We start from the raw sequence: 26,630 nt of genomic DNA on the forward strand, positions 1-26,630 counted from the left end.
TTAGTTAATGGGCTCTTGGAAGTTTAGGGAGTATATGCATGTCTCAATGTGGAGTTTTTCACATTTCCCCAAACTGTCTAAGAACTAGCATTAAATGAGAGTTGGGTACATGAGGTAGCAATGAAAACTCCCATAGATTGTTATCTTTTTTTCTGCTGAAGATTCACAATCTGCTTATCTAGCCCTAACGTCTTCGGTGTGACCTCCAGTCTTGCATTTCCAACTGTCGGTTTGATGTCATAAGCTGGATGTCTGTCCTATAGACATCTTAAACTAAACATGTCCAAAATTTAACTCTATTATCTTCCCTCCAAGTCCACCCCCTTCCTTTCTTATTTTTCTTGAGGGTAATGCTATCTTTTTAGTCACTCAGACTTAAAATGTAGGTGTCATCCTCAGCTCCTCTCATGCTGCCTTCTCTTCTCTGACACTCCCTCTACCCTGGTGCAGACTCTCATCACCTTATTCTTATACTATTGCAGTAATTTGATGGTTGCCTCAAATCTCTCCCCATTCCATTTTATCCTCCACTCAGCTAACAGAGTTACCTTCTTAAAGTGCAAAGTGGACTGTGCTGCCTCCCCCTGACCCTTGCTCAGCAAACTTGAATCACTCCCCATCACTTTTGGGATTAAAAAAAAATCCTTTTTGGCACTTCATAACCTGGCCCCTCCCACACACATGCACAGCATCATTCAGTAACCCTGATCTCTCTTCTGCTCCTCACACAAGAGGCTCCATCTCTTGGCTCTGGGCATTTTCTCTGGTTCCCCCATGTGTGTCATACTCTCCCTCTTCTTCTCCACCTCCTGGCTTCCATCAAGTCCCAGCTAAAATCTCACCTTCTACAAGAAGCCTTTCCCAGTCCCTCTTATTTCTAATGTCTTCCTTCTGTTGATGATTTCTACTTTATCCTCCATGAAGCTTGTTTGTACACAGCTGTTTGCATGTCATGTTTCCCATTATTAGACCATGAGCTTCTTGAGCAGGGACTGTCCTTTACCTTTTTTTTTTCCCTATCTCCAGTGGTTAGCATATAGTTCTTGACACAACTAGGTGCTTAATGAATGGTTATTGACTGACTGAATCAGAATGCATGCCCAGACTCTAAACTTCTGAAATGGATTTTTCTCTTTTCCCCTTTCCTGTCTACATTCCAGCAAAAGTGTTGGTCACTGATATGACCAGAAAAATGGTTAAAGCAAAGAAGCTACAGCAATGGATTTGAGGAATTTAAAAAACATTCATCCATACCTGAATATGTAGATATTTCTACTAATTTAAAACTTTCTGTTTTCTCATTTCTAGGCCAAGACTCACGTACTTGACATCGAACAGAGACTGCAAGGTGTAATCAAAGCTAGGAATAGAGTAACAGGGCTACCTTTATCTATTGAAGGACATGTGCACTACCTCATTCAAGAAGCAACTGATGAAAACTTGCTATGCCAGATGTATCTTGGTTGGACTCCATATTTGTGAAATGGAACTGTTACAAGTTAATACTTTCTCTTTTGACTGCAGAGTTGGTGTTACTACAGTGATTCAGTACCAGATTGTCACATGCATTCATTACTGTTCTAGAAGATCAACTGCTATGCTTTCTTCCTGGAAAATGGTATTAATACCATTGTTAATTGTTAATAATTGTTAATAGACTTCAAAAATAAAATTTTGTTCAGATGCAGATTTTTTCAGGAAAATATGTATCATAATCACATAAATTATATTATCCTGATATACATATATGTATTATATATAGACTGAAGGGGAAAAAAGTATCTGTATAAATGATACTATAATGATACTATTTTGAGTCAAAGGTTGGCATAAATACAGTGGGTATGTTTCAGTTCTCTTCTAGACTGCCAACTATTTGATAGAGATAATTGGTCATGCTACACAGTTTAGGATTATCATATTACAATTTTTGAATGTATCGTGGTTTGTGTAACATACACCACACAAAATTAAGGGACAGTAATTATCCAGTGACTTGTGTGAACATTCCTGATAGATAATTCAAGTAAAATGTGTGACAGCTTGAGTAGAGACCACTTCCACCTCCTTCCTTTCTAAGTCTCTGCTACCCCTTGCTTAAGCAGCTCTTTAAAAAACAGGATTGTATAAAAATTCTTTACCCAGTTCTATGGTTTTAATGTAACTTTTTGAATAACATTTTTTCCAGAGTGTTTAGCACAATTTAAAAGTGATCGAAAAGTTAAATTATCTGAGAGTCCAAAATCCGGAGTGAATCATGCAGTTTCTCTTAAGTTCCAAAGAAAATTTTTTCAGAACCCTGTATGCCTGGCAGCACGGTTGTTGATGCGATGGTGAAAAAATGAAGGCATGTGCCCAGACACATGCAAGGCCTCGTTTGCTCGTCCCTCAGGTTATTCCGACTTTCTCCTCAGTAACTCAAGAGTGGCCTAAGTGCATCATCAGGACACACTTAGTGTCCTGGACAGTAAATGGGCCCAGTCCAGAGCTCCCTGGCGCCGGGGGGCTGTAAGGAGAGGGAAGTTATGTAGGCGAGGAGGAGAAGGGAGCCAGAGGCCGATCCCCCAAGACTGGAAGGGGTGCTCGTAACGTCGGTACTTGTTGGGGGAGGGGAGGACGGCCGCTGCGTCCCGCTTCATTAAGCCCACTGTGTGCCATGCCCTGTGCCGTGGGCGGGGGCATCAAGAAAGGCGAACCCCCTGCCCCCAAGGTGGGACGTAGCCACCCGCCCGCTCGGGGCCTGCCTGCCCTCAGGCAGCTTCCGCGGACGGAAGGCGTCCGCCAGGCCTCCCCCGTTTCCAGATCCTGTTTCACGGCCACGCTGCGCGTCACCTCTGCCCCGGCCCGGCGCCCCCGGGCCGCGTTCCCTGGGAGGGCGGGGCCGGGAGCCGGCGGGGGAGGGGGTGAGCTGGGCGCGGGCACGGCCTCTCTAGGCCCCCGGCGGGCGGCAGCGGCGCGGCGTTCTCTATGGTCCGGAGGGCGGGGCCTGTGTTGTCATCGGCGGCGCGACGGCGGAGGCGGCGGCCGAGGCCCGGGCGGGGGGTTTGGTTTCGGTTTGGCGACGGCTGCAAGCGGGGTCGGTGACGGTCGACATGGGAGTCCCCAAGTTTTACCGGTGGATCTCGGAGCGGTATCCCTGCCTCAGCGAGGTGGTGAAAGAGCATCAGGTGTGTGGGGGGGAGGCGGCGGCTCCCCGTCAGCTCGCGCCCCCTCCCCCGGCGCGGGGCTGCGGGGGCTTTGACAGGCGGCGGCCGTCGCGCCGTCGGGGCCCGGGCCCCTTTTGTTTCCGTTTCTTTTCGAGCCGCGCAGACTTCGGCCCGGGCCGGCGGCGGGCTCGGCCCTCGAGGGCTTCCCGTCCGGGGCCTCGTGCGTGCGGGGGAGCGAGGGCCAAGTTCTCGGGGGCAAAATTCAAAATTGTCGCGTCCGTGGAAAGGGCCGAGACGGGCCCGGAAGCCCGCTCTGCTTGGCCGGAGGGTGGGAGGGACGTGGAGCCCCTCCGTACCCACTTCCACGAGTGTTGTCAAAGGGACCGAAGGGGGGGGCGGAGTCCTTAATTTCCCAAATAGAAAGAGACTCGTCCGGTTGCATCGGTCGCCGAGCGTCTGTTAAATGGCCACTGGCAGGCACCCGGTTGGACCCGAAGACAAAAGCGAAGTCGTTCCTGCCCCCGAGGAGCTTCCGTTCTCGGAGTGGGGACGGGGGCGGCCGTGCATCGCGGACGGGCTAGTGTGGGGAGGGGAGCCCTAGCATCCCAGAGGATCGGGAAAACTTCATGAGAAGGGACCGTGGAGCCGAGCTTTGGAGAAAAGTAGCAATTACTAGAGGTAGAGACGATGAGGGGGTGAGAAGGCTTGGAGACCGGAGACGGAGGGTCGGGTGGGAAGCATTGCTGGGAGGCCGGTACGTACCGTGGGGGTGGGAAAGGGCTCCTCGGTGCAGGAGACAAGAGTTGGTGTTTGGTCTTAGCTAGGGGGTAGGGAGCGTTGGAGTGTGAGCCGAGGGGATGAGGGTTATCGCTTTGACAGTTGTGAAGTCGGCGTGTAAATTACGCATTTACTCTGTGTGAGGCACTATGCTAGGTACTGGGGATAGAAAGGCGAAAACAAGCCCTTCCCTCAAGGAATTTCCATTCTAACGAGAGAGACAACTTGCAAACAACCGTACTTAGAAGTAACGTATAGGATAAAATGAAGATAATCCCGAAGGACCCGCACTAGCACATAATAGGGATTGGGAAAGACTTCTTGCATAATGTGGTGGGGTTTTAGGCGGAGCTTGAAGAAAGCCAGGAGGGAGAGCATTCAAAGGGTTGGAAAGCTAGTGAAAATGAGCAGTAGGGAGGAGGAATAGGTCTTGTTCCACGAACATCAGTCACAGAGTGTGTAGAGGAGGTAAAGCACGAGAAGAGTGGAAAGGTAGCAGAGGGCCAGCTTATGTAGGGCTTTAAAGGCCAGGAAAGGGCTTTAAACACCAAACAGCTGTGTGTAGAATAAATTAGAGAGAGAGAGGAGAAGAGAGGCAGGAAGACCAATTAGGACTTGATTGCAGTAGTGTGGGAGAGGTGATGAGGGCCTGAAGGAGGGTGGCAGCTATTGGAGAGAAGAGGGCAAATGGTAGACATGCGGTGGAGATGTAATTGACAAGTTTGCATGATGATGGCTTATAGTTATAAATTATTTTGAAAAGGCAGCTTGCTTATTGTTAAAGAATGCTTCAGAGATTTTTTTTAAATTAGATATTGTTGAACAACAGGTTTAAAAGAAATGAAAACTATCAATGCTATATGAAAAATAGTACAAATTGCAAATAATATAACATGTAGATTAGACAATTACAAGTTGTCAGCTCACTGTCATCATCTTGTCACATGGTAAAAAATGGTAGTCAAATTTGAAGGCTCATGGGAGATAGTCACACTAATACATTGTTGGTAGAGCTGTGAATACATCCGTATTGGTCCTGGAAAACAGTTTGGAATTGTCCAAAAAAATTTACTAAATTGTTCATTCATACCGTTTGGTCCAGCAATCCTACCATTGGGTTTATGCGTCCAAGAAGTGAATGACAGAAAGATCCTTTGTCTACAATAGCAGCACTAATGGTAAGAAAAAAGCTGGAAACCAGTTTTGTTGCCTGTTGATTGGGAAATAACTAAACAAATTGTGATATATAGCTCGAATGTAATAGTACTATATATGTAATAATATGAAGAATTCAGAGAGACATGAGAAGTCTCATATGAACAGATGCAAAGCAAAGAAAACAGAACTAAAAAGGATATACACACCACAATGACATAAACAAAGACTACAATAGAGAATTATGTAATTCCAATGGCCAATGTTAGCTTCAGATACTGGAGTTAAAACACACTTCCTTTTCTGTTAAGAAATGGTGAGCTTCAAGCATAGAAAGTTACTTGTGCTGTCAATTACAATTGATCATGGTTTTGCTTCCCATTTTTAAGAGAAGGTTCTATGGAGAGTCATAGAATTTTAAGTTTGAAGGGACCTCAGAGACCTTATAGTCTAACCCATACACAAAAGAAGTGCCTACTGTCTACTGTTGGATGGGGGGGGACACAAAAAATAAAACTTAAACCTGTCTCTTCTGACTTCTCGACTAGCAGTCTTTGTTTATATCCCATCATGTTTCTCCATTTAGTTACTGAATTTCAGAAGGGACTCAGTTTCCTCATTAGTAAAATGAAGAGGTTGAGCTACCTGGTTTCCAAAGTTGTTTATGCTTCTAAATCCTAGTATATCTTTAAAGCACACTGTAAACAGAATTTTTACCAAGCCAGTCTTTAACCTGAGAATGCTCAGAGCTGCACAGAGAAGGCCTAGAGTCAGGAGTGCCAGTAATCAAGTAGTAGTTTAATTAGTCACTTTCCGAGTGAGAAATATTCTCTAAGCTGAAGTAAAAGCACAGGTTATATACTTAAATCACAGGTGAGGAAGGAGGGGGGAAGATGGATTACAAACAATCATTTAGTGTTTTCTCATGAGAAACCCACAAATCCCACAATACAGCAATTCTGGAGTCAAGTCTTTGGGGGTCATGAACACCTCCCCAAGGGCACAGAACCAGAGTTTTGTGACAGAAGCAGGTTCCACAAGCTTTGATTCACTCCACTTAAGCTCCAGTGATGGTGAGCATTGTCAAAGGTTTGGTTGATCAGTTCAAGCTGCATGGTGAGCTCTTGACTTCTGAGCCAGAGAGGTGGCTCTTGAGAAAATAAATTATTAATATATTCACTACACATATCAATATAAAAATCATAATTCCCTTTTCAACAGCCATGTCATTGTTCCTAGGAATACATTATATATAGGCTTCAACACATTGAATAACCTAGATAGAAATTATTGCAATAAAGAGGTGTTTTGATATATCTTTGAAATTTTTAAAATTTATTCTCCCTTGGTTCTGTGTAGTTGCTTCTTCCAAAAGAGTCACAGAGCATAAAGTTAATGAAATCCACATTCTTTAACCCTTGCTTGACATAAATTACTCATGTAAGGGAAGTAGTTATATTTAAGCCTCATTGAAAGGATGAATTAGTCATAAACTGATGAAATAGCTGTTTAGATTGAATGATTAATAAACTGGTTAAATATCTTGGTGGATTGTTGTGTAGTTATAGCATGTAACAGCATGGTTATCAAGTGGTAACTATGTGTATGTACTAAGATAATTGTGAACTACCAGTATCAAAGATGAGCTAATCTAGTTGGCTTCTTGGAGGTAGGGAGTTGGGCATTAGGTTGGCAGGCTTAGCCATAGCAACCTAGATGTTCTCTGTCAGAGCTGCAACTAATCATCCATTGTTATTGGAGTTGGGGAGGGATGTTCATAATCTTGCAGAGTGCTGTTGTTAACCCTGATTACAAATGACCAGAGTCAGAGATTATGTAACCCCTGTTAATGCTTGGGGGGAAGAAAACAGAGCTCACACAGGTTATCACAACCACAGTTAACTCTGAAATAACAAAGTAAAACCAAAGAGCTAATAGTGATCATAAGCAAAAAACTTTCTTTATTCCATTGGAGGAAGGAAACTAGACACTTGTGCTGGGGGCCCCCTCCAGTAGGGGCCTAGCTTTAGTGTGAGTAAATCTCAATATATATAACAATGATCAAGGAGTGAGCTTTAGCCCTGACAATGAGGGGGAACAGCAACAATGAAACAAGTTTGATTCATAGCAAGGTTTCATGACTAGGACATGGGTACTGTAGACGCTTGTCTGAGGTCAGGGAACACCTGCTGCTGGTGTGAAACAATTCTGGGGTTTTGCTGTGGCTGAGTTCATCCTGAATGTGAGCACAAAGGATTGTTGTTATGTCAAGCTCAGGGCACAGCTGACTTGCTGGACCTTAGCTCTAGAAAACAAGGTGTCTCCTAATAGTATCATGACACAATCTTTCTAAGTCCTATATAAACAATAAATGTTTACTCTTGAAATGATAACCTAAGCTAGCAGTAAGAGTGTCCCATATGGATAATTCTAGCAAAATTGGCTATAAAACAAAATTCCACATATTAAATCCTATTTTCACATTTTAAAAATGGAAATTTGAGTTTTTTGGTGAGGGAAACAGAGGACATCCCAGTATTCCTTAGCTACCTAAGCAGTTGGGCTGTGGTGCTAATATTCCTACTCCTCTTTTGTTTTTTAGCGTAAAATGTATCCTTAAAGGCTGCCTTCAAACTGGGTGTCTTACGTGGATATTCTAAGATCATTAGTTAACATCAAAGAAATACCCAAAAGGAGACACACCTACCAAAAATATTTACCATTGTCTTGGAGGATATGTCCTGTACAAGTCCAAGTAGGATTTCCTATCCATTCTCCAGGTGCATCTCTTTAAAGATGACAGTAATAATAATAGCTAACATTTATATAGTGCTTACTAGGTGACAGGCACTGTGCTAAGTGATTTACATCTCATTTTATTCTGACAACAACCCTGGGAGGCAGGTGCTATTATTATTTTCCATTTTACAGATGAGGAAGCTAAAGCATAAAGAGGTAAAGTGATTTACCCAGGGTCACACAACTAGTAAGTATCTGAGGCTAGGTTTGAACTCAGGTCTTCTTGACTCCAAGCCTAGCCCTCTATCATCTAACTAGTACCACCTAGCTACCTGACAATGTACTGATTACATTGAGCCCTAGAATACTCCAGGGAAACTTCACTGAAAAGAAACCATCACTCAAAAGAGATGGGTTTAACCATTCATACCCAAAAACAAAAAAAAAAAAGAGAGAGAAATTATATTGCTGTTGGATGGGCAATGCACCATTTTAGCCAGTGACATATCTTGTAAGGGAGTGGCAGATGGACGGTTGGATGGGCCCAGAATTGAATAAGAGAGGGAGATAGGATTTCAGTGTTTTTAGTGATCCCAAGATACAAAACCATCCCCTCTCCCTTTTTTTTTAAGCATCACTAGATTCTCGTGATGCTGTGTGGTTATGACTCATTGAACACTTTTTTCTGGAAAGGATCCAAATCATAGATGATCCAGAGAGCAGTGAAAAGATGCCTGGTGGGAATATGTGTTGCAACCTATTACCAATTTGACTTGTGCAGAAGTAGTGGCATAAAAGACATCATCAAAGACAGATTGACTAGTAAAGGGAGTATGGCCAGTCATGTAGCAGCCCAGGAGTTACACTCATCCATGAAATAACAAAAGATCTGTTAAGGATTTACAAAAGGATGTGCATGAGAATTTCACAGGATAAGAAATTATGGAGAGAAAAACATCTGCATTAGTGGAAGAAGTGCTCTCATTTCTGAAATCATTGAGCAAGTGATAAAAGCAGTGAACTAAAAAATCCCGGAGCCACAGATCTTCAGGTAGAATCACAGAATGTCATTCCTAAAAGGGACATTTTAAGATCTAGTCCAACCCCTCAGGTTTCAGATGAGGAAAATTATGTTCAGAGGTGGGGAAATAACTTGCTGAAAGTAAATTCAATTCAACAAGCATTTATTAAGCACTTTTTCTATGTTCTTGACGCTGTTGTAGGCACTGGAAATAAAAGATAAAATGAAACAGTCCCTTCCTCAAGGATCTTATATTCTATTGGAGGACATAATATATACACAGATAAGTAAATGTAATTTGGTGGGGGAAGAGATCACTTGACAAGAATCAAGAAAGGCCTAGTATAGGGACCTGCTTCTTGAAGGGAGGCAGGAATCGTAACAGAAATGAGAAGGGAAACTGTTTGGGTAATCAAGCACTGAGTCAGGAAATGGCCAGCTATGTAGGGAAATAAGTCAGCCAGTGTAGCTGAGACTTGACTGTAAAGAGGAACGATAAGAAAATCAGTCTTAAGAAGTTAGATTGGAACCAGATTGTGAAGAGCTTTAAATGCCAAACAGGAGAGTTTGTATTTTATCCTGTCCACAGTAGAGAGGCTTTTTGAGGAGGAAAGTAACATAGAGGGTTTGTTTTTGTTTGTTTTGGGGGGATTTTTTGTTTCTTTGTCACAGGTAAATTACCAATGAGGAAACTCTGACCAATGCGAAACTGAAACTATGCTACAATTTATGGTGTTATGAAAGAGCCGATTGGGACCCAGCAATTAAATAACCTGTCCTCTGTAATAGAGCCTGCATGTGTCAGAGACTAGACTTGAAACCAGATCTTCCAGACCCCCCCAGACCAGGTCTCTATCAACTACATAATCCTGCCTTTGGTGTCAGACCTTTACTTAATGGCAGATAGGCCGTCGGGCCTAAACTTGGGTAGAGATGATGTGAGTGGTGGTTGAATCAAACAGGAAGGACTTAGAAAATGATTGGATTTGGGGAAGGAGGGAATGACTGAGCTGGCGAAATATGGGTGATTGATAAACTGGTGATACCCCTCACAGAAATCAGTAAGTTGGTTTGCTCGGAAAGACAAAAGAAGTTCTTTTTGGACGTATTGAGTTTGATGTTCTAAAGTCCTTCCTGAATAAGATGTTTAGGGTTTTTGTGGCGGTGATGGTAATGGTAATTTTTTCCCTTGAATATTAAAATAGACATTGCTTTTCTGAAAGTAGCTTATCACCTGAATCAGATTCAACATTTATTAAGCATTCACTGTGTACATGCTGGATACAAAATAGGGTGGGGAAAATGATGCTGTCCCTGTCCTCTAGGAGCCTTTCAATCTAATTGGGAGAATATGGCATATATACACACACATACAAAAGGAATGTGACAAGGAAGGACAGTTCAGTTCAGCAAACATTTATCAGGTGCCTACTGTGTGCTGACTTTTGTTCTAAGCTCAGCAAGAGATAGAAAGTTTAAATAAGATATGGTCCCTACCTCTGTAGAGCTTATGGACACTATATGTTTACTTTCAAAAAAAGTTTCATTAAAAACTTAACATTAAACATCAATATAATCAGCTAACCTTATTTAGTAACTATATTGAAATAGTTAAGTTCAATACCTAACATACCATCAGTTTTTCAGTCATTCCCTCAAAGTCCTGTCAGGACTCCTTGACCAAGTCATTTTCATTCACTTTTCCTCTTATCTGTTCATTTCTGGTTCTGCTTTCCAACCTCTCTCCAGCCCCCCACTCCTCCCCAAAAAAAATCTTGGAGGAGAGGGGGATGGGTAGATAGAGAATAGGGAAGATTTTGTGGAAGAGATAGCACCAGAGCAGGGTCTTTAAGGAAGAGAAGGGTTTCAGCAGGCAGAAAGGAGGAAGAATATGTTCCAGGGGTAGGGTATGGCCTGAGAAATTGCACAGAAACAGGAAGATTCTCCTGCCCTTGGACAGGCTGAATGTTGAAAACTAAAAATAAATAAATAAATTTTTTAGAAAAAGAATCACTTTAGTGGCCAAATGGAGGATGAATTGGATGGGGAAAGACTTGAGGCAGGCACACCCACTAGTGGACTATTGCAGTAATACAAGTGTGAAGTGATGAGGGCCTGAATTAGAGTAGTGGCAATGTCAGAGTCTGAGAGAAGGGCGCATATTCAAGAGGTGTTGCAAAAGTGAAATGAACAGGGGGCAGCTAGGTGGCGCAGCACTGCCGTGACATCAGGAGGACCTGAGTTCAAATCCGGCCCCAGACCAAACACTTGACACTTAGTAGCTGTGTGACCCTGGGCAAGTCACTTAACCCCAACTGCCTAAAAACAAAAACAAAAAACAAAAAAGTGAAATGAACAGAATCTTCAGCATAGAAATGGTAAAATGGGAATCAGTGAGATCACCAAAGTGAAGTAGTATACAGGGAGAAGAGAAGAGAGGCCTCAGAATTCAAGTGAAACAGTTGGGCATCTATGTGGCACAGTGGATAGAGCACTGCCCCTGATGTCAGGAGGACCTGAGTTCAAATCCAGCCTCAGACCAAACACTTGACACTTACTAGCTGTGTGACCCAGGACAAGTTACTTAACCCCAATTGCCCTCACCCCAAAAACAAACAAATAAATAAATAATCCCTTTCCTTAAAAAGCCTACAAATTGGGGGGAAAGAGACAATGTGTTAACACAAAAATATAAACAAAATACATTAGGAGAACCAGATTTGTGATTTTATTGATGTAGAGAGCTTCTGGATGATGAAACTCTCTGCCAACGAATATTGGCACCTTCTCTATAATTTCTAGTCTTAAAGAGTTGCCAGAGCACTTATAAGTTAAAGAGTCTTGACCGGAGTCACACAGCCAGGAGATGTGAGAGATGGAGCTTGTTTAGATCTTTTGATGGAGGAGAGGGAAAGTACTACTAGTAGCTAGAGAAATCGGGAAAGGCTTCATGTCAGAGGTGGGGCCATACATGGAGAGTCGGGAGTCTATTGAGTCCAGCCTCCTGATTTTATGGGTGACTGAACTGAAACCCAGAGCGATAAGTCAGTTGCCCAGTGTTGCACATGATGTGGTATCCGAAGTGATATTTGAACCAAAGTCTTACTCCCAAGTCTAACACACTCTCCACCTCACCATTTTGTCTCTTGAACTGAGCTTTGAAGGAAAAGGGAATTTCTAAGAAACAGAGGCAAAGAGGGAGAGCATTCCACCATTCCAGCCTGTGCTTAAGCCCAGAGCCAGGAAGGAGATGGAGTGTGGGAACAACAGTGAGCAGGCCAAGCTAGCCAGACAACAGAAGGCAGGGAGGGGAACGATATACATACGTGAAGGCTGGGAAGGGAAACTGGTGAAAAAGGTGAAAAGGACTTTGAATGCCAAACAGGAATTTGTATTTTATCCTAGAGGCAGTGGAGAACCACTGAAATTTTTTAAGCAGAGGAGTGCCAGGGAATGGAGAAGAAACAAACTTGTTGCAGTAGTCTATTCAGAAGAGAAGCAGGGAGGACCTGAAGACCAGCCTTGGTTTAAAAGCTTCTTGTGAGGAATAACTCACTACGTCTCAAGGCAGCCCATTTCACTTTTGAGAATCTTTAATTCTTTTTTTTTAAGGTAATTGGGGTTAAGTGACTTGCCCAGGGTCACACAGCTAGTAACTGTCAAGTGTTTAGTCTAGGGTTGGATTTGAACTCAGGTCCTCCTGACTGTAGGGCCAGTGCTCTATCCACTGCCTAGCTGCCCCCGAGAAGCTTTAATTCTTAAGAACACTTTCCCAAAAAATGGAGGCATCTGGTGGCACAGTGTATAGAATGCTGGGCCTAGATTCAGGAAGACCAGAATTCAAATTTGGCCTTAGGTATTTAGTAGCTGTATGACCCTGTGCAAGTCACTTAACCTCCATTTGCCTTAGTTTTCTCAACTCTTAAAATGAGCAAAGTGACAGCACCTACTTTGCAAATTTATTGTAAGGATCAAATGAGATAATAGTTGTTTAAAAGAAAAAGCACTTAGCAGTTCCTGGCATGCCATATAAATGCTTATTATTCCCTTCCTTTAAAAAAAATTAATTCTCCATAGTACTGCCTTATTAGAACAATCCTTGACCATTGTATTTGAAGACAATTATCACATTCTCCCTTCTTTAGTTTTCCTTTCTCCAGCCCAAAGTCCCAGTTCCTTCAACTTACCTTGATAGGGCATCAATCAGGCATTTTCTAATCACCTCTTAATTGCCAGGCACTATTCAGAGACTAAAAAGGAATTAGCAGTCCCATCCCTTTAGCAGCTAATATTTCTAATGATGGAAACAATATGATATGTTTAGGTGTATACAAAACACATATTTTAAAGAGGAAAACCAGGAAGAGCCTTTTGTAGAAGGTAGCCCTTGGCTGAGACTTGAAGACAGAAAGGGATTCCAAAAGGCAGAGGTGAGGAAGAACAACATCTCAAACATGGGGGCTGGCCAGTACAAAGGCAGTGAGACGGGAGGTGGCATGTTCTGTGTGAGGGAGAGCAAGAAGGTTAGCATAGCTGGATGGTCAAGTACGTGGAGATTGGTAAGGAGTCCAGAAAGGAAGATGGCCCCAGGTTGGAAAGAGCTTTAAAAGGCAAGCAGAAATTTGGATCATAAATAATTGGGAGCAAATGGAATCATCAAATAAGAAAATTACATGGTCAGACCTAGACTTTAGGAAAATCACTTTTACAACTTGTAGTAGGTGGATTGGAGTGGGGAGAGATTTGAAACTGGAGGCTATTCAGTAGTCCAGGCGAGAAGGCGGCCTGAACTGGGGTGGTAGCTGTGTGACGGGAGAGAAGGAAATATATTGGAGGGAGAGACAGAAAGTATGAGATCCTGGACACTTTACAACTTACTGAGGAACTAGGCGGCACAGTGGACAGAGGGCTGGAGTCGCTAAGACCTGCATTCAAATATAGCTCAGAACCTCAGAAGCCTTGTGACTGAGGGCAAGTCATTCAATCTCTCAGCCTCTGTGTCGAAGTCTGTAAAATGGGGATAATACCCACTTCCTCTGTGGGTTTAAATGAGAGAACATGTAAAGTGCTTCGCAGACCTTCAGATACCGTATGAATGTGTTACCATCATCTTCATCCTTTCTGAAATGTATCACCCAGACCCGAGCACGGTGATTCAGAGTGATCTGAGGGCAGAGTACAGTAGGACCAGGATTACAGGACTGCAGCTGGAAGGAGCCTCGGAAGCCTCCTAGGCCAGCTGCCTCATTCTACAGATAGAGAAACTGAGGCCTGCAGAGATGAAGTGATTTACCCAAGTGCACCCAACACACAGTGAGTAATGACCAATGCGAAGGAAATTGTGATCTTCATATTAATCGATATGTGTAATGGATATACTAATAATTTGGATTTTTCAGAATTGCCTCTTCTGGTTTGCAAGTCAGAAGCTTACAGTGCAGCTTGAAATGATCAGTCAAACCCTTGACAACACTCTCACAATCACAGCATTCTTGTGCCTGTTTATAAATGAAGTGAATCAGAGATTGTAGAACCTGTTCACATCACAGAGCTCTGGTCCTGTGACCCATCAAATAGCCACAGACCTGAAATAACACTGTTCCCACAGAACTTCAGGACATCTACATTGTGGGCTTGTTGTGGGAAACCACTTAGACCCTGGGAAATGATTGTTTATAACCCGCCTTTCCCCTCCCTACTTGTGATTTATGTATAAAATCTCTGCCTTCACATGCCTTCAAGGTGGAATTCTGATCAGGAGAATTCCCGATTTGCAAATCTGTTCCTCATAATGAAACTAATTAATTAAACCACTACTTGATTACTAGCACTTTGTCTCTGGCCTGCTGTTTTATCGTTCCCAAGTTAGAGACTGGCTCAGTAAAAATCCTGTTAACACCAACATTTATGTAGTGCCTGGGCACTGCGCTGAGGCGTCAAAGGCAGAATTTGACTGTAGGTTCTTTGACTCTAGCATCAATGATGACCTTTCCACTGAACCCCTCTGCTTCCTGAAAGGGAAAAGGGTTCTCTTCTTGGATCCTAAGCCTTCAGTCACTGTACTCCTCTCCACTTTTCCAAGACCTTTTGCCTCACTTTCCTTCCTTTGAAATCTTGCCCCCATGGTTCACCAGTTCAGCTTTACCCAGGCCGTTGCCAGTGAGTCTCTTGCCCCTTTGTTCTCTCATTGCTCATCTTTTCAAAACTCCAGTCTTGTCTTATTTTCCCCCATCTACCTTCTTTGTTTTCACTTGCATATTGCTGAGCATGGCTGAGGGGAAAATCACAATTACAGTGCCTGGATCCACTGCAAATTTGTTATCTAATCTCAACTGGATCTTCAGTGCTTCACACAGTCCCCCTCTCTTCTCTGATTGTCTCTCTTTCTCACTTCACACAAACCTATTTTCTCTTCATACCTCTTATAACCATCTTTACCCACCTCCTTCTCAATAGGGGACCTCCCATTATACTTTACTGAAAAAAATGAAGCCATCTGACATAAATTTCCCCTTCCCCTCAGTTCTGCACTTGAAGTCATTTTAACATCATCCATTCTCTCTTGGCTCCTGAGTCTTGCAAGGCTAACCCCTCTACTTGTACCTTGTTACTACTATAGATTCTCATCTGTTCTGGAAGCTTAGCCCTTCGTTCTGAATCTCATTTCAAGAGATTCCACATCACTCCTTATCCATTAACTTCTCTATGAACATGCCCAGATTTTCCACATCAGTTGGAAGAAAAAAAAAAGCCTTCACTTCATCCTACCAATATCTGTCCCAGTCTGTCATCCTATTTCTTCTTTCTTTCATGGCCAAATTCCTAAAAGATTAAAAAAAATTTTTTTAAAGACTCTACTTTCTTAACTTCCACTCACTTTTCTACCCTTACAAATCTAGCTTCGTCATCATTTTAGCTGAAACAGCTCTCGTTAAGGTCACCAGTGATCTTTTTATTGCTGAATCCAGTGGCCTTTCTCTGTCTTCATGCTTTTCAACCTGTCTGCAGCATTTGACACTATTGACAACTCCCTCAGCCTAGCTACTCTTTTTTTTTTTTAAATCCCACCTTCTACAAAAAGCCTTCCCATCTCCCTTAATGAGAGCCTTTCCTTGGAGTTTTCTCCAATCTGTATTCTATATATGTCTTGTTTTTACAGTCATTTGCAAGTTGCCCTCCTGATTAGATTGTGATCTCCTGGAGAGCAGGGACTATTTTTGTTTCACACATAGTAGTGCTTAAAAATGCTTGCTGACTTGACGTTTACACACACTGGGTTGTAGCCAAGCTAATACTTGCAATTTCCTTGAAGTAGGCATTGTATCTCTGTGTTTGTGTAGGCTTTTCCTATGCTTAGGATGCCCTCCCTCCTCACTTCTTTAAATTCCCCTAGCTCCCTTCAGAACTCAGTTTAAGCACCTTCAAGAGGCCTTTCATGATTCCCATAGTTGTGACTCCCCCTCCCATCAGAAATGATACTTGTCTGTAATTTATATTTACTTTTTCTCATATATGTTGTTTTTACCTCCTCCTAAGTAGAATGTAAGCTTCTAGAGGGCAAGAACTACTTCATTTTTGTCTTTGTATCCCCAGCATCTAGCATAGTGTCCAACACATAATACCTGTTTAATAACTTCTTTTTGAATTGAACTGAATTATTTCTTTTCCAACCTTGGTGTTATTTCATCTATCTTGTGAACCTCCTGTTTCTCCTAATGGCCTTACCTACATCGCAGCTCTGCTACATGGTATTTAACTTGGTAGTTATCCTTAGACAATTTTTTCATTTGTTCTTCCTTTCCTTTGAAAGCCCTTTTGATTTGATTTGCATACGTTACTTATTTAATTGAGGAGAAATAGGCTTTGGGAAGTTGAAAAACTTTTCTTAAGTAAAACAGATTCTGAATTAGCTCTGAAGACATCATTCTCAAGTGCTCACTACTGTATAAGTCAGCACTGAATACATACACTTCATCATTCTCTTTTTTGGTGAGTTGTGCTTCATTTTGCTAGAATTAGCATTCTCACTTTGCTTAATGAGTGATATCATTTTCTCCCTTGCAAATGAAGCCATGATTGATTTTCATTAAATAATTATCTTTTTTAAATTGATTTTTCTTCTTGGTTTTTAGATTCCCGAATTTGACAACTTGTACCTGGATATGAATGGAATCATACATCAATGTTCACATCCTAATGATGATGATGTTCATTTCAGAATTTCCGATGATAAAATTTTTGCTGATATTTTTCACTACTTGGAGGTATTGTTTCGCATTATTAAGCCCAGAAAAGTTTTCTTTATGGCAGTTGATGGTGTGGCTCCAAGGGCAAAAATGAACCAGCAACGTGGGAGACGATTTCGGTAAAATGAACATTTTAAACTTTTGTTTTAAAGTATTGTCTTAGATTAATAATGTTCTGTTGACTTTTACATAGTAATTTAGGTTGCTGTTATTGATATTTTTCAATAGAAGCTAGAGTTTCATAGAAGTTTCATAAAAGCTAGAGTTGGAAAGGACATTGTTGACCTCTTAGTCCAGCCCATACAGGAAGCTATATTATAACATACCTGACAATTCATTCAGGCTCTGTTTGAAGACCTCCAGTGAGAAGGAGCCCACAGTCCCTCCAAATTCCACTTTCATACATCTCTATTAGGATGTTTTTCCTGACATCAGACTTCAGCTTGCCTCTTTGAAACTTGTGGCTATTGTACCTGGTTTTGCCAGCTGGTACTTAATAAACAGAATCTGCTTCCTCTTCTATATCACAGCCCTTCAAATACTTGAAAACAACTGTCATTTCTTCCTTTTTCTTCTCCAGGATGTCTCCCCTGATTCTTCAACAGATCCTCATGTGAATTAGATTGAAGATCTTTATTTAAATCATTAGTAAGAAAATTAAACAACACAAGGCCTCGCACAAATCCCAGGGGTACTCCACTGGAGACCTCCTATTAAATTAACTTTGAACTGTTAACAGCTCTTTTTTGGTACAGTGGAACAGGCAATACTCTGAAGTTGGATTACCATTCCCACCTACTCCATGAGTGACCTTAAGCAGCATCTCTGAGCCTTAGTTTCCTCATCTGTGAAAGAAAGGAATTGGACCACATCCCTCTGAGGTCCTTTCCAGATCTTGATCTATGATCTTATGATCCATTTTTTTCTACAAGAATAGTAGGAAGTACTTGACTACAGTCTTAAGTAAATGATTGCTACAGCATTTCTGTAATATACCAGCTTAGTAACTATGAAAAAGGAAATAATGTTAGTCTGGGCATGAACTGTTCTTAATGAAGCTGTGATAGATCTTTGTAATTACCATTTCCTTTCATTAAAATATATTTTATTTAGCTAATTTTTAAACAAATAGTCATTATAGCTTATAGGAAATTAAGATCAGAAATTTATGTAATAGAAAGCAAAGAAAGGTATATTTTTTATTTAGTAGTGTAGGTCACACATTGAGTAGTTACTGAATTATAGCAGTATAACTTTGACAGTTTTGGTGTTTGCTACTTAATGAAGTTAGTACATCAGTACCTCAAGGATCCAGGATTTTGCTGGTATGGAAGTTTCTTCCATATCACAACGCTTCTATAACTCATGGCCTAACAAGTTACTTGAAGCTCAGCAAAGTTAAATGACTAGCCCATGGTTATAGATTACTCTGTCTTCTACACTATACTTTGCTATGTGGTATTTGCTCTCTGTGCTCTAGAGATGTTCCCAAAGTGATAAGGACAGATGATTTTTTAAAAAATCTAATTATATTTTCCCATTGAATTTGTTATTTCAGAGATAAGTTGTAATTGATTTAACAGAAAAGGATCTTAACTCATGACAGGATTTTCTTAATACTTGAGGGATTTTCCTGTTGTCTATAATTCCTGTCAAATACATTTAAAACATGTGAACCAATACTTATGTGACTGTTATATGTAAAGATATCACAAAGTGAATCCTTTTGTAGACTGAGAAATCCTTTTGTAATATTGCTGATCACTCAGTGGTTTTATGTAATCATATCTGGATATATGGTTTTGTCTTAATAGGAGTGGAAATTTGAAAAGTAATGAATTTGAGATACTTTTAAGTTTCCTTTTATAGGTTGCACAATTATATTAGCAAGAATATCATGCTTTGGTAAGGTTCAGCACACAGAAAAATCGCAAAATTGAGTAAAAATATTGCGGACACAGTCTTCATTTGAAGCCTAGTGAGACTAGTTAAGTAAATGTCTTTTATCACATAGAATTGTGGTCTAGGCACTCATAGGGATCCAGCTGTGGGACAGCACAGGGCTAGTCCTGGGTAGTTCTCTAAAAGGTCTTCTGGGTTTCTGTTATTTTAATGTTTCAGCAAAGAAATAAGATAATCTTGATAACAGAGGTAATTAATGTTATTTGATTTTTATTTTGAAACATTTTTTAAAAAAAATGGTAGACAAAAGAAAATTCTGTAATTTTGTTTTGTCGTTTTTAGTGTTTTATCAGAACATTTGTCTTCTGATATGTAGACACAGGTTGTCCCAAAACCCCTAGTGCAGTTTTAATCTATTAAAGCTAAAAAAAAGCTTTGAAGAGCCTCAAATGCTGTTTTCTGGAGTTCTTGAGGTTCAGTTTTAACCACAGTTGTGATTCTCTGGAATGAATAAGTTGTTTACAATGTTACAACTCAATAGTCCTCTCATGAGGTACTCAGTGATTCACTTATTATATCAAAAATATAAAATCTTGTAGATTATCTTCACCAATCATTTTTCGTTCAAAACATTTTTCAGGAGATAAAAGTCTTAAACTTTTAAAATATCACAATTGTGGAATGAAAATGTAGAAGAGTCATTAATTTTATTCTGGGTGTTCCAGGAAAGACATTTTCTGAAATCTTAAGTCTAAAAAAAATTAACTTAGTATAGTGCCCATTATTTTCATTTCTCAGGGTATTTAAAACACTTTTTCCCCCCTTAACTTTTAAGGGCAGCAAAGGAGGCAGAGGACAAAATCAAAAAAGCATTAGAAAAGGGAGAAAGTCTCCCCACAGAAGCAAGATTTGACTCCAACTGTATTACACCAGGTAAATATATTTAGAAAGAAATTTTGAGGAAGGTTTAAAATGTTCATTGACAAGTATTTGAAAAAGATATTTCATTCTTCAGTTGTTTTATCCTGGACACAGTGTTCAGTTTGTTGTGTTTTCCCACTTGTATCTCAGAGAATTACTAGATTTGTCAGTTTCCTGAATATTAGTCTTAAATTTCCAAGTGACTAAATCCACTATTCACATGGACAGGGGAAATAAACATTTCTATCTGATTCTTTGTAATCCGTTGTTATCTTCCCCTACACTCTCTCTGGAACAACCCTACAGGCAGTAGAAATGTAGCAATAGTGGGAGTGATTCTTAACAACTCTTAAAAGTTTTATTTCTTAAAATGAAATCTTACAAGGAAAGACAGGGTACAAGGGTGTGCTTAGCAAGATTATATTCTATTGTCCCAAAAGAGCCCTACCACTGAGCCATGATTCAAGTTGATGCCTATTGTCATGACAAAGACATATATCTTTTACCTTTCCTGTTTGACAGTGACTCAGTTTTAGGGTACCTTGTCTCAATGATGTGGACTGTTTACCAAGCAAAAGTTATACCACACTGTTAGCCTGTTTACTGGGAAAAAGTGTACCATAGTCTGTATTTTAATATGTACATAAGACCCTGCTGATCGTTGCAAGCTTATGCTTGCCATCTCAAGTACCACAAGAAATATATCTTGTACCTTGCCACTTAAAGATTAGGAACTCAGGGCTTATTTTTTGTTGCTGCTGGTAGTGGGCTCTTTCCTTAATGGCATTAGGTAAGATTTTTTTTCTTTTTACAGGGACTGAATTCATGGCCAGATTACATGAGCATCTGAAGTATTTTGTAAATGTGAAGATTTCCTCAGACAAGTCATGGCAGGGAGTTACTATCTACTTATCAGGCCATGAGGTTATTTTGTCTTTTGACTGCAGCTTTTTTCTAAATGTGATTTTCTAAAATATAACATATTACCCCTTTTTTTTGGCTTTATGTTCAGACTCCAGGAGAAGGAGAGCACAAAATCATGGAATTTATCCGATCTGAGAAGGGAAAGCCAGATCATGATCCAAACGTCAGACATTGTCTTTATGGTTTAGATGCTGACTTGGTAAGTATATTTATGATGCTGAAATTTACCACTATCCTAATGATTTCAGTACTATAAGTGATTAATAGAATCTTTATACATAAATTTGGTATTGCTTATAGGTGAGCTCCCACTGAGGATTGTAGCTGCAGAAATGAGAAGGAATCACTAGAAGACTGGAAAAAGTAGTTGGGTTTTTCTTAGTTGAAAGAGGAACAGAGTTGATATCAAGAATCTATAGTGTTGCGGCAGCTAAGCGGCACAGTGGATAGGGCTCCGGCCTTGGAGTCAGGAGGACCTGAGTTCAAATCCGGCTTCAGACACTTGCCACTTCCTAGCTGTGTGACCTTGGGCAAGTCACTTAACCCCAATTGCCTCTCCAAACAAAAAAGAAGAAGAAGAATCTATAGTGTCTGACCTTAGAATGTAAGCTCGAGGGTTTGGGATGAATTTTTTTCCCCTAGCATATAACAAAGTTCCTTGCATGTAGCCCAGTAGATCTATAACTTTATTAATGTAAGTATTATTACCATACAATTCATAGCTCATTCATGCCTGCTTGTTTCTTGTTCCTCATATTCTCCTGACCTTACAAGAAAGGCAGTGAAACTTTCCATCAAGTAGCCCTCATTCTTACCACATGGGTGTCCTGTCTTTTCTGTTAGAGAGCAGAGACTTTGTCACTTTCATATTTGTATTTCCAGTGCCTGATACTTAGTAAATGCTTAATTGTTTTTCCATTTTATTCGATCATACATAGCTTTAATAACATTCTTTATACCACTTCTGCATAATTCATTTTTTAGTGTGTGTTGCAACCTCATCTCACTGTATTAGTGATCGTCAGTTTACTTCTTTGGAGACTGTAGCAGACCGTGACTCAAAATTATACAACATTACCAGAGAAATATAGCTGTTAAAAAATACACTCCACCTGCCCCCTACCTCCCCCCCTCAAAAAAAAAAAAACACCAGACCTTTGTGTGATTATGGTTCTGATTTAGGAGGTTCTGCATTGTTTCAGAGCTTGATGCAATTCAGCAATGTCATCCACATATAGCAGCACCTGGAGGACCTCACCTTCTACGGAAAATCACTCTTCAAACTGGACATTGCACTAGATCTTTTCCATGGGAGTGATGAGCATGTCTGGAGAATACATATTGCCCTATTTTATACTTCTCTTGGTATTAATGATCAGTGTGATTAAACAAAGTTGTCTCTGTTATATTTTTAAGATTTCTTATTTATGTTGGCATGAGCATGGGAGGCACCTTCTTGAAGAATAGTCTTTAAGAGGTGGTATTTTGCTCTATAGAATCAAACTTTTTTTAAGGATAATAAACAGAAAGTACAGTAGGATCCTGTAAATTCTATCTCCAGTCAATTGTGGCATAGTAAAGATGTGATTTGCTATGAAATATCCATTGCAAAAGCGAGTGATATTCCTTTACAATGTTCTTATTGTGGATGACTTTGATACCTATATAGTTTATTTTTGTAAAAGTTGTATAGAGCTAATGAAGTAGGCCCATAGGTAGATTAGTAGTTAAATGTAGCTGTACTCTCACTTTTTGAGGGTAATAATAAGGTTCATTTCTCTCCTCACCCCTTCCTTTGGCATCTTCCCCTTCATTCAAATACCCTCTCCCTGTCCCTCAGTGCCCTCAAAATTGTGACCTCCAGGGTGGACATTTCTGTACGTACTTGATTTAGTCTTACTACTTTTCCCATCTTTGCTTTCTTAATGTCATTTATAATTCTTTAAAAAGCATGTTCAGAAGTATTATGTTAGAGTTCAGATATGACGACTTTATGTCCATAATGGCAGAAAGAGTTTATTATAAAAATACCTGCTTAGCGAGATTTTCATCTTTCATCTGCTTACTACCATCTTTCCAGTTTTTTTTTTCATTAAATAACTTCAAGGTAACTGCTTAGTTGGGTTTCTAACAACAATTTCCTTATAGTTGTTTTTTCTTTCACTGTCTCACTACTTCTTCCTGTTTTATGAGGTGATATTACTCATAATCTCCTACTATCTTTCTCTCTAAGATTTCACAAAGGAGTTTATAATCCAAACAAATGTTGTCCTTTGCTGCCATCCCTTCATTTGCCTAAAGCATCAGTTTTTAGGGTCTTTTGGGTCTGTAATTGATCTGCCCAGGTTAGACTTCTGTACAAGATTATAATCTGTCAGTTTTGTTTCCATTTCCCGTTCTTGGTACTTGTTGAACTGCATGCCGTATCTTTTTCTCACTTTTATTCTTCTAGTTTGAATCCTTGATGGCTCCTTTCTACTCTCCCTTCTATTCTATTGCCATAGACAGTGAACTATGTGAAAGGCCAATGAGGGTGAGGGGGTGGAAACTGAAGCTTCTTTACTTCTGAGTCTCATGTGAATGAACACTGTTGTCTTAATCACATAAGTGAGTTTTTATGTAACTAAAAAATTTCATTTTGTCCCTGTTCATAGTCATTACACATTGTAGAAAAGGAAGCCTTTTATAATCTCTAGCTATAAGAATCCCACTTATATTTTATGCCTTAATAAATAGTAAGCATATTCTAAAATAAAATGTTTTGTACATAAATGTTTTTCGAATAAATATTCATAGTAAAAAGTGAACCTGATATCGTAACCTGTTGAACAGAAACATCTCTTAAATCCTTTTTCAACAGATTATGCTTGGATTAACAAGTCATGAGTCACATTTCTCTCTTTTAAGGGAGGAGGTCCGATTTGGTGGCAAGAAAACACAAAGGTAAATCATGACTTACAAAAGTATATGCCATGGGAACATAGGACAGTGCAATCAGAGCAGTCAGTGTTGTTTGAGGATAGTTTGTCATCGTTTAATTTATTGAGAGAGTGAAATAAAAATAAGGCTTATTATTTCCCTTGCTTGTTCCCATTCCACCATAGCCACTATTTTTCCCTGATAAAAATTCAGTACATACATCCATAAAGTCTTAGTGTACTTTTAAGCTTTAAGAGCAACTAGATAGCACAGTGGCTATAGTGCTGGGTCTGAAGTCAGGAAGACTCATCTTCCTAATTTGAAATGTCACCTCTGACACTTACTAGCTATGTGACCCAGAACAAGTCATTTAACTCAGTTTCCTCATCTGTAACATGAACTGGAAAAGAAAGTGGCACATCACTCCAGCATCTTTGACAAGAAAACCCTGAATGAGGTCATGAAGAGTTGGACACAACTGAAAAATAACTGAACAACAACAAAGTTTATGTACACCGTATTGTGCCGTTCTACCGTTGTTTAATGTCCATTAGTTTTTTTCTTCCCAGTAAAATTATGGACATTAGAGACTCCATCTCCCATGGTCTTTGTAGCTCCTCCACATATTGGGCAGAGTAGATGACTCAAATGCGAAGATAATGAATCTCTGCCAGCTTTTTTGAATAATCACAAATTATCCATCGTTGGAGCTCCTTTAATGAAGCTTCACTGTATAGTATATATTTACATATGTTCCTGTTGTTTAACACAAATCAGTGGTTGGCAGTTTTGTTTTGTTTTGTTTTGTTTTACTAATAGAGAACTGACCTTTTCCTTGGCTTTAGGACTTCTGTAAGATCACCAAGCCATAATGTGGAAAGCTACTTAAACTGCTTTAAGTCTCCTTCCTTCATCATTTGTTGAGTCCTTTCAATTGTATCTGACTCTTCATGACCCTTTTCAGTGTGTCTTTGACAAGGATACTGGAGTGGTTTGCCGTTTCCTTCTCCAGCTCATTTTACAGGTGGAAACTGAGGCGAATGGGGTTAAGTGACTTGCCCAGGGTTATACAGTTAGTCTGAAGACAAATTTGAACTCAGGTAAATGTCTTCTGCTCTGTGGGCTGTGCCACCCAACTGCCCCAATTCTTCCTCATACTTAGAGTTAAACTGGTACAACTTGCATTTTGGGATAGGGGGAGGTGAGAAGAGGAACAGAACTGTTCTCTCTCTGATATAACCCTGACATTGCACTCTAGGGCTTCTCAACCATTTTTCCTCCTTTTTTCGCTAGTTGGCAAGTTTAACTGAGTCATATTCCAGTTAGAAATGTTAAGCCTCTAAAATGTTTCTGTTCTAAGTCAAGTATTGAAGCATCATTTTTTAGTAATGTGGTTTTTTTTAAGTCAGAAGAGTTCCTATATTTTGAGATTTTTCTACACAACTGGCTAATACTATTTTTAAACTTCATTCTAATTTTTCTCTGTTGTAAAATACAATTTGCTTTTATCTATAATAAATGCTATCATCATGCTGACTATAAAACTTTAATAAAATTCATACTATCTTCTTGATAGGTAATTTTGATATTCAGTTTTTGTTTTGATATTCTGACCTTAAAAGTGTAAATGGCGGTTTTAATCTGTCTGATTTTCAGGGTATGTGCACCAGAAGAAACTACATTTCACCTCCTACACTTGTCTTTAATGAGAGAATATGTTGACTATGAGTTTTCGGCATTAAAAGTAAGTATCACACTAGCCGAGTGCAAAAAAAGCTCTTATGTGTAGAATTTTTCATGGCATTTATTTTTTTCTTCACTTTACAATAGGACAAGATTTCCTTTAAATATGACATTGAAAGGATAATAGACGATTGGATTTTAATGGGATTTCTTGTCGGCAATGATTTTATTCCTCATCTACCTCATTTGCATATCAATCATGATGCACTGCCTCTTCTTTATAGAACATATATGACGGTCTTGCCAGAACTTGGTGGTAAGAAATCTTTAACAATTACACTGAAACTGATTTAGCATCCATACACACTAAAAATAGCACTCAGTTTACTAGGTAGCTATACAAATGGCAGATCTGGAAAGAAGGTGGGTTCCTCGTGGGTCAGAGTTTCCAGATTCCTTTATGAATAGTGAAGATAAAGTGAAATGGCCTTCTTAATAATTACTGTAATTCTTGACATGAACCCTTTAAAGTTGGTGAAGCATGTATTACGGAAACTGACAGAAACTGCCAGCTTCATAGCTATAATGTTAAGCATAGTTAAGCATAACTTTGGTTAAAAAAAAAATCTTGGCCGTCTCACCGAGTAGGAACCAATATTATTGTGGATCAATAGATTTTACAGGAAAAAAGGAAAAGAAAAATGGCTGACAGGAAGGGAGATGGAACATTGCAAACTAAGGGTCAGCAAAGGGAAAAGGGTAGATCAAACAGAGAAGAAGCCACGACGAAGTAGCCAACCACAGTAAATTAAAGTTTTAATAATTAAATGTTTTATATTTAATCAGTTCTACCCTAATACTGTTATAGTTTATATAGATAGATTATGAGTAATTTTATGGTTGTGTAGGCATATATTCTGTTTTTCTTTTCCTTTTTTGTGGGGGGAGAAAATTGGGGTTAAGTGACTTATGCAGAGTCACACAGTTAGTAGGTGTCGAGGCCAGATTTGAATGCAGGTCCTCCTGCCTGCAGGGCCCTACTCTATCCACTGCACCACCTAACTGCCCCAATCATTTATTTTTTGAACATTATGATACTGTATAAATACATAGAAACTAAGACTAATAAGATAAGTCCGAATTGGGCATTTTCATTGTAATGCTAATTAGTAGAATGTCATTGTGTGCCTTAGGGTG

The 26,630-nt window shown here is 39.9% G+C and overlaps 2 protein-coding genes across 8 annotated transcripts in view; both read left to right on the forward strand.

Moving 5' to 3' along the window:
- Positions 1-1,687, forward strand: part of ATR (ATR checkpoint kinase) — a 121,935-nt gene extending 120,248 nt beyond the window's left edge. The window contains 1 exon segment of the mRNA XM_020970917.2: positions 1,309-1,687. Within this exon segment, the coding sequence (XP_020826576.1) occupies positions 1,309-1,482 (174 nt within the window). The 3' untranslated portion in view covers positions 1,483-1,687.
- A 1,307-nt stretch (positions 1,688-2,994) lies between these two features.
- Positions 2,995-26,630, forward strand: part of XRN1 (5'-3' exoribonuclease 1) — a 98,723-nt gene continuing 75,087 nt past the window's right edge. For 3 of the 7 annotated variants that reach the window (XM_020970922.2, XM_020970918.2, XM_020970920.2), the window contains exons 1-8: positions 3,004-3,167; positions 16,971-17,203; positions 19,822-19,919; positions 20,722-20,831; positions 20,920-21,030; positions 23,692-23,774; positions 25,407-25,494; positions 25,581-25,749. In XM_020970922.2, coding sequence (XP_020826581.1) covers positions 3,093-3,167; positions 16,971-17,203; positions 19,822-19,919; positions 20,722-20,831; positions 20,920-21,030; positions 23,692-23,774; positions 25,407-25,494; positions 25,581-25,749 — 967 coding nt within the window. In that variant the 5' untranslated portion in view covers positions 3,004-3,092. Of the gene's footprint in view, positions 3,168-5,025; positions 5,102-16,970; positions 17,204-19,821; positions 19,920-20,721; positions 20,832-20,919; positions 21,031-23,691; positions 23,775-25,406; positions 25,495-25,580; positions 25,750-26,630 lie in introns of all 7 variants that reach the window. The other 4 variants (XM_078147480.1, XM_020970924.2, XR_002321426.2 and 1 more) reach the window with 4 other exon arrangements.

Source organism: Phascolarctos cinereus, unplaced genomic scaffold, assembly GCF_003287225.1.
Source record: "Phascolarctos cinereus isolate Bilbo 61053 unplaced genomic scaffold, phaCin_HiC Scaffold_7;HRSCAF=346, whole genome shotgun sequence".
Lineage (NCBI taxonomy): Eukaryota > Metazoa > Chordata > Mammalia > Diprotodontia > Phascolarctidae > Phascolarctos > Phascolarctos cinereus.